The 16,256-nt window shown below is 45.9% G+C and overlaps 1 protein-coding gene across 13 annotated transcripts in view; it reads right to left on the reverse strand.

Annotated features, from left to right (window-relative positions):
- The window catches only part of CKAP5 (cytoskeleton associated protein 5), a 105,394-nt gene that overhangs the window by 66,288 nt on the left and 22,850 nt on the right, over positions 1-16,256 (reverse strand). For all 13 annotated transcript variants that reach the window (XM_027831885.3, XM_043548341.1, XM_043548343.1 and 10 more), the window contains 5 exons: positions 15,064-15,235; positions 13,611-13,743; positions 13,181-13,284; positions 12,705-12,818; positions 4,207-4,311 (listed from right to left, as the gene is read on the reverse strand). In XM_027831885.3, the coding sequence (XP_027687686.2) occupies positions 4,207-4,311; positions 12,705-12,818; positions 13,181-13,284; positions 13,611-13,743; positions 15,064-15,235 (628 nt within the window). The remainder of the gene's footprint in view (positions 1-4,206; positions 4,312-12,704; positions 12,819-13,180; positions 13,285-13,610; positions 13,744-15,063; positions 15,236-16,256) is intronic.

A 16,256-nucleotide genomic window follows, 5' to 3' on the forward strand; every position in this document is an offset into this window, starting at 1 on the left:
GCTGGTCTGGCGATGAAGAGGGCCTCATCATCATGGGCTTGCCTCTAGATGGCACTCATCTGGGCAGTGCCGGAGGCTTCTCTCTAACAGCAAGGGGCTGAGGCGCAGTACTTTGTATAAGTCTGCTTCGAAAGCGTCTGGGGTGGAGGGGGGTTCCAGCTCCTCCACCAAGCAGTGCCCCGCCAGAGAGTCACTGAGTGGCGGGCTCAACAGTGCCAACTGGGGCGCCGGAGTTGACGGCACGAGGTCTTGCTGCTTGGAAGTTAAGTCCTTCCTCTGAGGCACTTGTGGGGGCATCGGGGACGTTGACCGGTGCTGGGGATCTCCAGTACCAAGGATCTCTAGCACCAGAGTCCTTCCTCAGTACCGATTCGCAGACCGACGCTGGGGCACTCCGCATCAAGCTCAGGTCCAGGACTTGGTGGCCGCTGGACTGAGTGTGGCTTCTATTAACAGCTGCTTCCAACAGAAGTCGTGTTCCTTCCTAGTCCTGGGCTTGAAAGCCTTACAAATCTTGCTGCGCTCAGACTGACATGCCTCCCCTAGACACCTCAGGCATCAGTCGTGAGGGTCACTGTTGGGCACAGGCTTCTTGCATACACTGCAAGATTTAAATCCCACTCTCCAAGTCTATTCTAACTAGAGATAAACTATGAACTAACTACAAAACAAAAACTGCGTAGGACTAAATAATAGCTATGGGAACACTTGCAAGCAAGTGAAACACAGTCCCAACGCTGCCACGGATGGTAAGAAGGAACTGAAGGGGGGTTGGGTTGGCAGGGTCATATATTGAGCACCATGAGGGCGCCACTCCAGGGGGCTCCCTAGCCAACCGACGGGAGCTGCTGAGGGAAAAAAAGTTTCCGACAATGGTGCACACAGCGCGCGCACACCTGATTGGAATCGACATGAACAATCACTCGAATCACAAGACCATACCACTACCACGAACATGGCCCAGTACTTGCATGATATTAGCTCACAGATGGACAACAAGTTGAAGCTGAACCTGAGCAGGACAGGGAGGATGCTCACGGGCAGAGGAAAACATTCAAGAGCTTGCAGCCACAGTGCAGTTTCCTTTGGTTGAAGGCACACACTCACAACTGAGCAATTCAGTCAATATCTTAGCACTACTCTGATCCCTCACTGACACAGAGCTCTCACATAGCAGCATTCACGAGTAATGCTTTCTAGTCATTTGAGGATGATATCGCTCAGGATGGGCTGGAGTCTAACGACCTGGGCCTCAGCTATTCACGCTGTCGCCGCTTCTTGGCTGCACTACAGCATGCCTGGTCATGCAGCCTTCACCACTTAGGAAATTCCAGCTAGTACAGAACTCTGAAGTCTCTCTTCAGCAATGCAGGCTTTTGTGAACACATGAAATTTATCCTCTACTCTCTACACTGGCTGCCCATAGAACACCAAATCAAGTTCAAAGCCTCTGTCCTTATCTTCAAAGCACTCCACAGCCAGATATCTAAAAGGCCACCTAAACCTCCAGGTGGAAGGCTGGTCAACAACTTTACTCCACTGGCACAATGGAACTTTCTATGGTAAGGTAAAGCCTATCTGTGTGGGAGATAGTGCTTTCTCAGGAGCTAGCCTGAGACAGTTTCTGGGGAGAATTCAATGCACAAAGGACCATTACAAACCTCACCAGCGGGTGCTCCAAGTGCAAGATGCATTTCTTTGATCTACCTTCATGAACACTTTGCAATATTTTAAGCAAGTGTATACATTTTGCATGAATGCACACATCTAAAACCTACCAAAACAAAACACTTCACTGTGCACACTTCTCCCCTTAGGGAGAGAATGACCCATGTGTAACAGAAGTCTGTCACGTCACTTTTAACGCACTACTGGAAAATGCTCATACTCCAATGATGAGTGCTGTGTAACCACTGACAGAGGAGAAATAAAGAGAGGGAGTTCCATAGTCCTACTGGACTCTTGGTACCTCAGGAAAAGGGCTAATTGTAGTATGGCCATCCAATTCATAGATGAGAAAGTCCCAAAATTTAAAGGTGAAGTAACAGAGAAGTTGGTCAGACAGCAAGAAGAAAGTCACTTGTGAAATCTCCTTTTCACCCACCTTCCTGGAACCTGCTGAGTTCAATGTACAATAATACTTGCAATGAGATTGTTACAAACTGAAGTCAGAGTTGTTTAACTGAAAAGTCAATTTGTGCTGGGCTATAAATTAGCTTGAGGTAAGTTTATCATATTGCTAAACCCTGGATTCAAATGCATCCAGCTACGATCAAGAACAGGTTTCTATGTAGACTGACTTCATTACAATCAAGCTGATTAAACGAAGCTTCAAGAGAATGTCAATGCATTTGACTCTGGAAGTGTTCATACCGTGTACATTCTTTGGGGGACTTTGGAGGATTAACAGACGCTATGCTAAAATATTGGCCAACAACTCACAGGAAAGATCCAATTTCTTAGAAAAACTGGCCAAACCAAGTTCCCAAGCAAATGGCTGTGTATTAAGTTTGTGCAAGTCAGAGATACCCATTACAATACTGAACAGAGCAGAGCAGAGCATGTACTCAGAGCAACTCCACCACCTCACATATCCCACAACTATAGAATGTATTCTTTGCATCAGAATTTAGCTGCAGAATCTCACCTCTTAAATTATGTTACTATCTCTGCAGCTATAAGGGCTAACCTTTAAAATACAAACCAAGCGTAAACAGAGGCAATAACGCTTGCTTGTCTGCGCCTGAAACAAGCTCAGATGGACAATGTCCCATTCATCAAGGCCCTCTGGACTCAAATGATTCTGCAGCAGAGAAGATTTGGCATTTTCCCCCAATGTCAAAGAACTCAGCATTTTAAAAACTGAATGTGTCATTCTGCTGCAGCCAGGCACCTCAGTTCTCTCTACTATGCTAGGCCCTACCTGCAGCTCCCATTTATTCTCCACAAGAGAGTTAATTGACTTATAGTCCACACTTCCTGCACTGTACCATGGAATCCAGTAACAGAGAGTTAGATAGCCAAAGTTGGAGTCTAACTTGCAGCCAGAGAGAAGGGGAGCCAGAAGCTTAGGCTGGCAAGCTGGACTGCCTAGAGCAGCGTTTCTCAAATGCAGCCACCATGGGCTTTTCTTGTGGCCACAGCCTCCTGTGGTGTAACTGGGGGGAGAGCAGCAGCCCTACTCCCTCCATAGTGCTCCTGGATGCACAGCCTTGCTGGAAGCCCGAGCAACCAACACCAAGGGTTGGGCAGACGGTGAGTTTCCCATCTTTCCAGGGGAGGTGGGGCTCAGGATTTGGGCTTCAGCCCAATGGTGGTGGGAAAGCAGGATCTGGTTGCGAGGCTTTGGGCTCCAGCCCCAGGGCTTCAGGCTCAGCCACCCTCCCTGGCCAGTGCCCCTGAGATCTTCCCCTATCCAGGGCTTACTTTGTCCCCAGACTTCCTAGGGCTGAATAAGTCTACTGTGAAAAGTGATACTTGTAGGTTTGTCAATATCACTTTTCACAGTAGTTTCCTAGCTAGCAATAAATAAATTACAATGATTTGGACATGTATATGTGCATATTTATTTGTTTTTCTGAAAGCTACTTGAGTATTTTAGGAAAAGTGTGAGCGCAGCCACCAGCAAGAGTTGGTGGCCACACTCTGAAGCCACCAAATAATTTGTCCTGAGAACCTCTGGCCTAGAGAGCGGCATATCAGTTGAGGCCTGGGAAATCAGGTAGATAAGCCACTGAAGTCTGCTGCAAGCTCCCCTTCTTCCCTAACATTTAGCATTTTAGGTCAGTGAATATTTTCTTCTATGAGCTACAGATCTGTGTTTCTGTGGGTGTTTCTCTGGTAATGAGGGAATAGGAATAAAGTGTATTTGAGGGCAGTAGAATAAATTAATTACCACCATGGAATTTAAGAATTGTTCCTGCAATGACACTGGACCCTGCTCATGCTTAGCAGTGAAGAACAGGAAACAAACAAGGACCTTGTAACTTAATACCAGGACCAAAGATCCATACATACTTGGAAACTTTCACCCCTTAATCCAGCAAGTATCAAACTGTAAAAGGAACATGTGCATATCGAGTTTACTTTGTTTAAAAGAGAGAAATGCCAAGGCAGTCATTAAAAGGAGTAGTTATTTTTAGAGCAGTTTTATTACTGTCACCATGTATCAAGGAGGAAATGCAGAGTGAAGTATTTACTACTTACTTGTCCTGCATATTGTCCAAATTTCTTCCTGAGTCCTGTAGCCAATCCAGCAAGGCATTTGGCAGCCAAAGCAACCAACATGACATTTGTGTCCTTTCCAACAACCTGCAAAGGATGGACATCATTACAGGTAAACAGGCCGGATTTCAGAGAATCAGAAGAAGTCTAGGCAGAGGGCTACTGGCATTGAAAGATGGTCAAAGCAGTTATACAAGCAGCAACAGTGAATTTATCCAAAGTTAAGAGTGAAGCAGTTACTTGGGGTACCAACTCAAACTGGGCCAGATAATTTCATTCAATGCCAGAAGGATATTACATCACTGTCCTGGTACACTGAAGCAACATTTATCATTCAATCAGTGAACTGCAATATAGTCCTGACCAGTCAATGAAGTTCCTGGGGGAGTTCTGCCCCACTGTGCAATGCCGAATGTATGCAGAATTAACAAGCCGTACAGAATTTCATTTTCTCCCATGGAATTGGTGCGGCAGAGCCGCTGGACCCAGCAGAGCCCAGCTCTCCAGCTTGTAAATACAAGACACTAAGCGGGGGACTTGGGGGGGGGGGGGGGGGGGGGAAGAGGAGGGAAAGGAGAGAGCTGGAGGGTTCCAGGCAGCTGCACTTCCCAGTACATCTTGAAGGAAGGAGGTGGTGTGCAGGAAACACCATACAAGCCCTGGAGCCAGCATCAGGCTGTTTCTCAATGCAGCTATCTGAGACGGGAGAGGCAGAGTTCTCCCCAAAGATGTGCCCAGCTGGCATGTGAGACACACCAAGATTGAGGCACCCAACAAAAGCGTAACAGAGAAACAGGAAGAGAAGGTTACTCATCTTGCAGTAAATGAGGTTCTTCGAGATGTGTATCCCTGTGCCGTTGATCGGAGATCTTCGGTAGCAGTGCCTGATCGGGACGCATGCACTCAACTGCTTTCTCGCGGTCTCATTAGAGTCTGCTTGAGTCCCCCCCTCAGTTCCTTCTCTACCGTGGAGATGTGAGAATAGTATTCCAAAGTAGAGGGGAGGAGGGCAGGGAGAGGAGCACCCACAGGGACACACATCTCAAAGAACCTCAGTTACTGCAAGGTGAGTAACCTCCTCCTCCTCTTCAAGTGCTGTCCCTCTGGGTGCTCCACTCCAGGTGAATATGAAGCAGTACCCACTATGGCTGGTGGGACTTGGAGTTGCGGCAGCGATGACTGTACTGCGTGGCCTACTATGGTGTCTGCCATGGTATCCTGCGTGATAGCATAATGTCTGGCAAATGTGTGGTCAGACGTCCACATGGCTACCTTGCAGATATCAGTAATAGGTACATTATGGAGGAAGGCAACAGATGTTGACATCGCCGAGTAGAATGAGTTCTGATACCCTCGGGTGGTTGGGCATTCTGAGTCCAGTAACAGAATCTGATGCAGTCAGAGATCCACTTGGAAAGTCGTTGCTTAGAGATAGCCACACCCTTCCATCTCTTGGTAGTGGAGACAAATAGCCGAGGGGATTTACAGAATGATTTGGGATAGAATGCAGGTAAGTATATTGGTTGATTAAGGTGGAAGGTAGACACCACCTTAGGGAGAAATTTAGGGTGGGGTCGCAAAGTAACTTTATCTTTAGAGAAGGCTGTGTAGGGAGGGTAGGCCATCAGGGGACTTATTTCCCCTACTCTCCTTGCTGATGTTTTGGCAACCAAGAAAGCTACTTTCATAAACATGTGGAGAAGGGATCACAGGGAGCTAAGGGCTTGAAGGGAGGTTTTATAAGACTACGAAGAGCTAGGTTGAGATTCCAGGCGGCTGCCGATAGATGAGTCTCAGGATAGAGATTTTGCAGGCCTGTGAGAAAGCATTTTATTGTGGGGTGGGCAAAGAGTGAATATCCATCCAGCAAATCATGGAAGGTGGTGAGGGCCGCGAGGTGTACTTTGATGGAAAAAAGCGAGAGCCCATCCTGTTTTAGTTTCAAAAAGTAGTCTAGGATGTTAGGGAGGGTCACTGTGTGTGGCATCAAGCATTTATGGGAGCACCACACAGAGAAGCGTTTCCACTTTTGCAGGTAAAGTCTTATGAGTGGAGTCTCTTCTACTATGCAGGAGGACATACCGGACTTGCTCAGAACAGGCTACTTCGTGCGTTTGGAACCATGAAGGAACCACGCCATCAGGTGGAGTTTCTGGAGCTGTGGACGAAGAAGCTGGCCGTTGTCCTTAGAAAGCAGATCTGGTCTGTTGGGGAGAGTCCGTGGAGGACGGATGGACATGCGTAGCAGATAAGGATACCATGTCTGTCTTGGCCACGCCAGGGAAATAAATATGACCCGGGCCTTGTAGTCTCCGATTTTGCGTAGAACCCTGTGTATCAGAGGGATTGGTGGAAAGGCGTACATGAGGGAGTTGTTCCACGGAATGAGGAACGTCTCTCCTAGGGATGCAGTTCCGAGTCCCACTGTGGAGCAAAACAGGTGGCATTTGCAATTCTGGGTTGTGGCAAAGAGGTCTATCGACGGGGTGAAGAGCTGTTGTAGTATCGTGGGAAGTATTTCCCACGTGTGTTCTTTGGAGAAGTGTCTGCTGAGTGTGTCGACAGCAGTGTTGCGACATCCAGGTAGGTATGAAGCGGTAATTTCTACGTGGTGTTGTATGCACCAATTCCATAACTGGATGGCCTCCATGTATAGGGAGTGCGATCATGCTCCCCCTGTCTGTTGATGTAAAACATACATGGTATATTGTCCGTTAGGACCGGGATAGATTTGTTCTTTATGAGGGGGAGAAAGTGAAGGCAGGCGTGTCTGACTGTTCTGAGCTCTAGGAGATTTACATGCAGATGTGTCTGACAGGGACCAGCGGCCCTGTGCTGCGTGTCCCCCCAGGTGCGCTCCCCAAGCAATCAGGGAAGCATCCGTGGTGAGCATGCGTGCTGGAGAGATAGAAGGGAACTCCCATGTAGAGGTTCTCTGGTCTTGCCCACCATTGTAGAGAAGCTAGTATGTTCGCTGGAGGAGTTAACATCATACAGAAGCTGTGTCTGCTGGGTTTGTAGTGGGAGTTAAGCCAACCCTGAAGACATCTCATGTGCAGCCTGGCATACTTGACCACAAAAGTGGTGGCTGCCATGTGACCAAGGAGCTATAGGCAAATTCTTGCCTGTATCCTGGGACGAACGGAGAGTGTGCGTATGAGATGTGTAATAGCGAGGAATCTGTTGTGTGGGAATGAGGCTCTGGCTCGAATTGAGTCCAGGTAAGATCCAATGAACTTGACCCGCTGTGTGGGTGTCAGGGTGAATTTTTTGAAGTTTATTTGCAGACCTAAGCTGTGGAAGAGGGAGATGGCGAAATGGGTAGCTCGTAATGTCTCGTTGTACGAGGTGCCTTTGATGAGGCAATCGTCTAGGTAGGGGAAAAGTATGATTCCATGTCTGCGGAGGTGGGCAACGATTACGGCTAAGGTCTTGGAGAATACTCCCGGTGCTGTGGAGAGTCCGAAAGGGAGTACCCTGTATTGAAAATGGTCGTGTCCGAGTGTGAATCGCAGGAAGCGTCTGTGTGCTGGATGAATGGACATGTGAAGGTAGGCGTCATGTAGGTCGAGGGCTGTGAACCAGTCCCCTTGTTCCAGGGTGGGTATTATTGTGCCCAATGTTACCATCTTGAATTTCTGTACACGTGCAAATTTGTTTAGTCGGCGTAGGTCTAGTATAGGCCTCCATCCCCCACTCTTCTTTTGGTTCAGAAAGTAGTGGGAGTAGAACACTTCCCCAAATGTTGTTTCAGCACAGGTTCTACTGCATCTAGCTGCAGAAGATGAGCCACTTCTATGCGAAGTAGGTGCTCGCGCGAGGGGTCCCTGAAGACGGATGGAGGAGGGTACGATATAAAAGGGATGGAGTAACCAGACTGAACTATTTCCAAGACCCAACAGTCTTGTGTGATCTGCTGCCAGGCATGGTGGAAAACCTGGAGGCGGTGGCCAAACAGGCGGTGGAGTCAAGGGGTGGTCGCGCCGACCCTCAAAACAACACTTCAAAATTGTTGTTTGTTTCCCGATGGGTGGGAGGTAGCTGGTTGCACCTGGTTTTGTCTGCACTTAGGAGGTCTAGTGCGATTCCTGGCTATATCGTATGGTCTGGACTGTGGCCGGTGATATTGTTGAGTGCGTGGCCTCTAATCAGGTTCATACCCTTGTCTCCTGGGAAGGGACGGGTAGATGCCCAGGGTTGCTCTAGAGTCGTTCATAGTATGAAGGACTTCATCAGGTTTTTTTGGGGGGGGGGGGGGAGCTTATCTTTATCGAAGGGGAGGTCCTCCACTGTGGTCTGCAGGTTTTTGGGGATACCGGATGCAGACAGCCAGGAAGATCTGCGCGTAACACTGCAGTTGCAGTAGTGCGGGCTGCTGTGTCCGCCATATCCAGAGATGCTTGTAGGGCTATCCTGTAGACCAATTGGCCCTTGACAAGGACTGACTTAAAGTCTGCTCTCCTGTCCTCCGGGAAATGGGCGGTAAAATCAAAGTTTATTGTAATTATCAAAATCATAGCTTGCAAGTAGGATGGAATAGTTTACAATTCTGAATTGCAAAGCGGAGGAGATATAGACCTTGCAGCCCAAGAGGTCAAGGCGTTTGAAGTCCTTGTCTTGTGGGGTGGCCTGGTAGTGCAGCTCTTTTGTCCTGTGTGCCACTGCATCCACCACAAGAGAATTCAGTTGTGCATGGGAAAATACGAAGAAGTCTACATCCTTAGCAGGAACATATTTACGTTCAGCCTTTTTGCAAGTTGGTGTGATAGAGGATGGGGTCTGCCAAAGGGTGTTAGCTGGTTCTAGGAGTGCTTCATTTCTCCTCTAAAGGGATGTCCTGGCTGAGTGCCACCCTCTTGAAAAGTTCCTGGAATTGCTTAAAGTCGTCCAGGTTCTGTGGAGGCAGAGGCATGAGGGCTCCGTCTGGAGCTGATGGAGAGTTAGGAGTTGGTGAATCAGGGTATGGTTCATAGCCCACCTCTTCGCGGGGGGAGGGTTCAGGTGCTCTAGAAGTAGATGGAGCTGGAGATAGGGGCACAGAAAAAGCTTGTGGTCTGGTGGAAGAATCATGAGGATGAGTGGCAGCAGAAGCTGGCCAAGGGTACCACTGAGGCCAAGGCATGGGATAAGAGAAGTTAGATTCTTGCCCATAGGGGGAGGGCAAAGTAAGGAAACTGAGGCTGGTGCTTGTGAGCTGTGACCTGAGGTGTAAATGGTTCCGGTGGAGGATGAGAGGCAGGTGGGGAAAACTCCACCTGCTGCTGCATATCGGGCTGTCAGTGAAAGTAGCCAAGTCAGGTGGGGAGAGCGGCTGGTCAAAGAGTAAGCACTGTGTGTCAAGGAGCGGAGAATCAGTCTCAGGAGCCACTGAGATGTTGTCCTGATTTAAGAATTGCTACTGCTCCCTGGGCTGTGATCCTGCTGAACGTGATATCCTGCTGAGCTCAGAAGCTTGTATTGACTTCTGTTTTGCTTTCGCCAGTGCCGCGGGCCGTTTGTAGGCGCCCTGTGGGAGGTCCGCTCCTGCTGCTGGAGCGGTAGGCAGGCTCGGTGTGGACGTTCTTGTTGGCACCGGGGCAGAATGCACTGTCAGCACCGAGTCTATTTTTGGTGCCGAGGGGACCTTCCCACTACAGGAAGTCGGGTCCCTGCCTCTGCGCTCCGCGGGAGCCGTGTCTGAGGTGCTGGGACAGTACGAGGTGCCTGCCTTCGGCGCTGTCAGCACTGAGGGTAAGGATCTCGCAGGAGACCCTTTCCATGCAGAGACTTTCAAAAGGGTAGACTGTTGGACTTCCTGCCTCCTCACCCGAGAGGGTGAATCCATGCTCCCAATCCATTCGGACCTGACCAGGGACCGTGAGGGAGAGGGTTTGCTATTGCCCGTCTCCACAGGCGGCTGTAGGGATTTCTCCATCATGAGCATTCTCAGCCGCAGGTCCCTGTCACGACAAACCCTGGTTTTCAGGCTGGTACAATGGACACACTTGGCAGGGACTTGTGTCTCGCCGAGGCACTTCACCCAGCGTGAGTGTCTCTCAGACCATGGTATAGACTCTTGACAGGAGGCACATTTCTTAAACCCTGAAGACCCTGGCATTATTGCACTAGGAATGCCAGGGGAGAGTGTCTCAACAGGAGACAAACTTGAGGAAAAAGAAGTGGGTTTTTTTGGTTTGTTTTTTAAACTAGGTAACTATTCTAAAGGAAGGGAAATAACTGGGATGTTTCTAACTATTTCTGTGTCTTGGTACTTGTTTCCTTCAGTGACCAGGGAAGAGGTTCAGCACTGCCCCGAGTCCCGTCTTCAGCTGAGGACGGTTGAGAAGGAACTGAGGGGGGTGCGGGACGCGTGCGCTCAAGCAGACTAACGAGACAGCAGTTTAGCGCGTGCGTCCTGACAAGGCACTGCTACCAAAGATCTCCAACCAACGGCACTGGGACGCACCATCACCTGGAGTGGAGCACGCACAGGAACAGCACTTGAAGAACTGGGTTGTTATAGGGGTTTAACACTTCTCCTGGGAGAAACCTTTTTGTTCTCTTGTACTGTTACAGACATACTTGCTGACAGGTATTTTGAAATAAAATTACCAAAATAATTGAAACTGGTGTGATTATATTGTATTATTTTGACAAAGAAAATATGCAGAATTTTATAATATTGTGCACAGAAATTAATTTTTTGGTGCAGAATTCCCCGAGTATTAAATGGCTATGTACCACAGTTTGAGATTGCCATCTTCTGCTCAGAAAGTTAAGATGTTAGTGCAAGTTATGCCTTGCATCTGGACTCAAAAGGGTCATTTGGTGGCTTCTACCACAGGCCCAGAACTCAATGAAGTGGGTGTACACACTCACAGGTGTGCATACATTTTACAGAGTGCATGACAGACCCAAACTCAAAGGCAATCAGAAACCAGATTCTACTCTCTCCAATTGAGTGTGCATCAGATTGTGAGTGTGTACTGGGGGGGTGGAGGGGCAGAGTGTTAGTAGTGATTGATCTCAAATGAGTACATTTCAGAACAGCCTTTAAAGGGATGTATTTAGTCAGGCACACTGTTACTGGCAAACTTGAAAATCTCAGTCAGGAAGCCATATGGATTTCTAATGGAAGAATAAGTCAAGAGCTGGATGAGAAGTCTTCCCCATTTTGCAGAACTATACTTTAATCAATACAGACTAGAATTAATTTAAGACTAGGTGTTTGGATGGCAAGCTAAACAGCTATGTTGAAAGCATACATCTAAATGCATGTACATATTACACGTTTACAATGTAGTGCTATTTGTGTGTCTAAAAATGGCAGTTTTATGAAGAGCTGCAGGTTGTGGAGGTAGCATTGTTCTCTATTTGGACTTGTGAAATCCCAAACAGGCAGCCAAAGCCCTAGAAAACTGCAGTCCCCTAAGGGAGAGTTGAGTAGGGAAAGGATTTTGCATGCTGCTCGCCCAAAAATCAGATTTGAAAGTTAGAATGTAATACAATCAAGCGAAAGCATTAAATTAACACTATTTTTGCACCTTCATAAGCAGACCATTTGTTCTGAAGGTGGAAGGAATATGACCAATCCCTGGAGACTTGTGGAAAAGGCTAGGAACATAGGTTATAGACTATTGGTCTGATCCAGTGTGGCAATTCCTATCTCCAACAGTAGGCTGCACCACCTGCTTCAAAAGGAAGGTGCAAGAAGCCTGCAGTAGGAGTTGTGCAATAACCTACCTGCAGTGTTTCTTCCTAACCCCCATCAGAGGTTCTCCTTTTTCTCTCAAGAATGGGGTTTATAGCCCTTCCATATTTTTATTTTAAATCTTTACTATAAGAACTCTGAACAATTTCACTGAGCACCTCGTTTGTATTACAATAGCAGCATCCAATCTATCTTCTCTACACCAAGCTATTTTGAATATCTTTATCCTATTCCCTTTTATTTGCCTCAAATGCAAACAAACACTCCAAAATATCTTCCACTCTTCATTGGTATGTTTTCCATGACTAATCATTCATTGTACAACTCCAAATCGCTCTAATTCTCCTATATTTTTTGAGAAAGGGTGACCAGAACTGAACACAGTATTCAAGGTGAGAGCATACCACTGATTTATATAATTATATTTTCAGTATTTTTCTCCATCCCATTTTTTCTAAATTGTTCAAGTACCTGCAGGAAGAGGCACATACCCAAATGTATTACTGGAGGAAAGGTCTTCTCAAATAGTATGAGAATCCAACAGACTACAGGTCCCAATGTTCAACAAGACAGAAACAAGCCAAAATAATTTAAGCACCACCCTATTGGGTGGGTGTGTTCATCAAAGGTATAATGTTGAGAGTAATTTGGACACAGGCATAGTGCCAGTATTTGGTCTTATGACCAGTGGTTGCCTTTCAGACATTAAAATCTAATCTTCTGGCATTAAGCAGTTAACTACTGCAATATAACAATGCAAAATACATATGACTGGTACAGCGATTTTTACCTTCTTAAGAACTTTCACCAAGTCTGCATAGTCCCCTGCTTCCAGTCTGGGATTCTTCACCAGCATCTCAACAGCTTCCAGAGCTTCTTTCCTCTCTTGCCACTTTTTGGCTTCCTGCAAAGCAAAGCATTCTACATTTGTGTACACTAGACACGTAACAGCTCTAGGAAGGCTCACTCTAGACAGACTGTAGACTCTAGAGCCTGAGTTTGTCCCAAGAAATTCAAGTACTCTTAGTATCCTCATATACGCTAAGCTTGGTGGTTACAGCTAGCCATTGGAATGCACACTCACATTTCAGTTTCCATCTTGCTTTTTGATTTTACAGCTATTTATGCAGCTTAGACAGCCTATATCTTGCAAACCAGCTCCCTATTATTCATGTAACAGTACTGCCTATTTGCAGGATGTAGGTCAGTCTTAAAGTCCATCAGCCCTCACATCTCAATATTGCAGAGTTAGTGGTTTAAACTTACTATTTTGTCATAGAAGTCTTTGGGAAGTTTGGAAAGAATCTCCACAGCTTCCAGTAGCTCATAAGCATCCACCTGTGGGACAACCTCATCCCCATCATCTCCTCCTGCAGGCCAAGATTGGAAAGATTAGTGGAGGTATGCAAGCTTAGCATAGAGGCTTGTCATGTCAGTCAAATTTCATTTTACACGTTCCCATGCTCCCTTCATCAAAGACAAGAGGGGAAGTGGATTATGAATGGTAATGGTTTTGATACTAGGTTGTTATTTGATACTATTTTCTCCCCCAGCTGTGTCTTGTTGATAGGATAGTGTGCCCCACTTGCTTTACATCCCTTTAAATTGAATGCACCTTTTTGGTCTGTTCTGTTTCTTACTGGGTCTTTTAATAATGATGTGTTTCCAAATAAAGTACCAAGATCACATTGGTTACCTCCATCTGCATCCCCTCCAGCTGCTTGCTGCTGCTCAAACTTGGCTTTCAGCTCTTGCTGGGAACGCAGGAATCTGGTCTGTTTGGGAGCTGCTGGCGGTAGATTGACCCATTCTTCTTCCAATTCTTTTAGCTGTAAAAATCACAAGAGTAATTCTTGGGGCTTTAAGCATGAAACATAAAACATTCCCCACCCACTGATACAGGATTACTCCAGGCAAGCTTCCACCTTATTAAAAGCAATGGTATCCCCCCCCAGTTGTCAGGAATTTTCTTCTTTAGGTTTTAATCTTATGATCTGGGTGGGCTATCCTTTCAATTCACTTGCAATGATATTATAATCCTACAACATTTGTCCTATTGTGGAGATGGCCAGAGGCAACAAAGCTAACCTCCCTCCTTCCAGAGGTATGGTAAACTCACTATTTAGAATTGTGACTAGTTATCTTTATAGTGCATAGAAATATTACGAGGGGTGAGGGGAATGTTTACTAAAACAGAAACCGGTTAGAACAGTGGGAAAAGGTTATTTTTGGCTTTTGTGAAGAGGTTATGATCTAAATAAAGAGGAAAAATGGCTGGTTGAGTAAATGAGTCTTTATGCTACACCCATGCCATCAGATGCAGAGAGATTAATAAAGCCACTAGATAAGCAGGGTTGGGTCAGGCCAACTTTGAATACCTAGTTGTAGAAAGAAGTACTGGTAATTCAGTTTTTCAGGGAAAGGAATATCTTTAATATCTCTGTATACCACAGATGTTACTACATTACTGTTTAAAAGCAACAACTTCCCATGTGACCACAATACTCAATTAAACGGTGGATGGATGGATGGGCATTTGAAAAGCACTGAAGATTGAATATTTAGTTTCCATAACATCATGTGATTACATTAAAACCTTCCTGTGCATAGACAATGCCTATCAAATCCTGGACAATTACGAGATATATTTATTTTTGTTATAATACATTGCAAGTTCTCTCTTCTTTGCCAGGAGAGAATGGTGACCCTGACACCTAGTTATTAAAAGGGAGCAGATGGTAAGTGTAGTTGCCCAAAAGAGGTGGGGAGAATCTAACAAGGTAATTCCATTCTGCCCACCTAAACTCCCCCTCTAGTTACAATTGGATATGGTATTTTTCCCACGTCTCACCCACTGGAGAAGTAGAGAACAGATTTGCTATGCATCTTTAACTGGAATGTTGCTTAGTTACCATTTTGAAGTCACAAAAGTGAAAAAAAGAATTTTGTTTTAGAGAGAAAGTTAGAGTGTTTTCACCAGACAGCAACAGTTTTCAGTAAGACAGAAAGGCTCAAGAAAATACATGCTCAGGTAAAAATATCCCATACTGGTATATAGCAGGGGGTTATAAGAATTAGTTTGAACACTGGAATATTTATGAACCTTCGTTCATAAAACTTTGCTCAGATAGACACTTCCTGTAGCCTACCTGAACTGAGTTTATGTTCTGTAATGGTGGTCTCAGAGCATCCCTTATCCAGCGGTAAATCTCTACAGCAAGAAGTTTGGCTTCATCTCGAACAGCCTTCTCTCGAGACTCAAAGAGTTTTGGCAACACTTTGATAATTGGCTTTAGTGAGATTATTTTTGAACCAAATTCACTGAAAGTTAAAAAGAATACATACAGGTGTCAATGGCAGAGGACAAAATCCAATAGAAATTCAGCCACAGACCATAAACATTAATTAGCTATTATCTTGACACAGCTGGGGTCCTAGACGGAGCTGCTTGTGTAAGCTGATGCCTTTCATAGGCTGTGTCCTGTACAAAAGGTTGCATCATAATATACACTATCAGCAATGGTTCTACATATTAACATGCATTGCCATCACCTACCAATTTGAAGCTACTCATTTGTTGTGTTAAAGAACAGTTGCTCTACCACAATTCCTTCCCTCCTTCACATAGTTTGGAATAATAAAACCAGGCTTTTGAAACCACTTCAAAGCATGTAATCCAACCTGCTGCTTAAGACTGTCCCCTTGCCAGAGAACAAGAAATCTCCTTAGACTGGAGTTTGTGAGACCTATTTTTCTGATCACGCTAGAATCTCCTTTGACTATCCCTTGGAGGCACACTGCAGAAAAGCATTAGTCATTTTGCTATTTGTTAGACCAGATTAGTGAGCCATCGGTCATCTCACAGAAAGTGCGCGCTTTGGCACACGCTTCCCCCAACCCCAACCTCATCATCCACCCTTTGGTACCAGATTCTGCAAGTTGCCCTTGTGCCTGTTGCACAAAGTCTCATCTTTCAATCACTATTGAACGGGAGCACATCAGTACCCTTTCAGTACTCAGCTACTAAGAACTGTTCAGGTGCTATTATACTCTTATGCTATCAGATGTTTACAAGAAGCTTTATAAGAAACAGATTAGCTGCAGGAGGAACATCCCAGTCATGGATTAAGATATAGAATACAAATGAGTCACCAATCCTGTGCAACGAAAGCTTAATATATACCAGAGTTTCCCAGGGAAGCATACTAGGGCCAATGTTGGTCCATACATTAGCCTACAACATGGTTATGTCAAGAGACTAGGGATGATTGAGAGTAACTATGGAAGAATTTAGCTAGTTAGTAGGGCAACAACAGATTAAAACCTGAGAAGTGTGAGGTAA

The sequence above is a fragment of the Chelonia mydas genome, chromosome 6 (genome assembly GCF_015237465.2).
Source record: "Chelonia mydas isolate rCheMyd1 chromosome 6, rCheMyd1.pri.v2, whole genome shotgun sequence".
NCBI classification, from domain to species: domain Eukaryota; kingdom Metazoa; phylum Chordata; order Testudines; family Cheloniidae; genus Chelonia; species Chelonia mydas.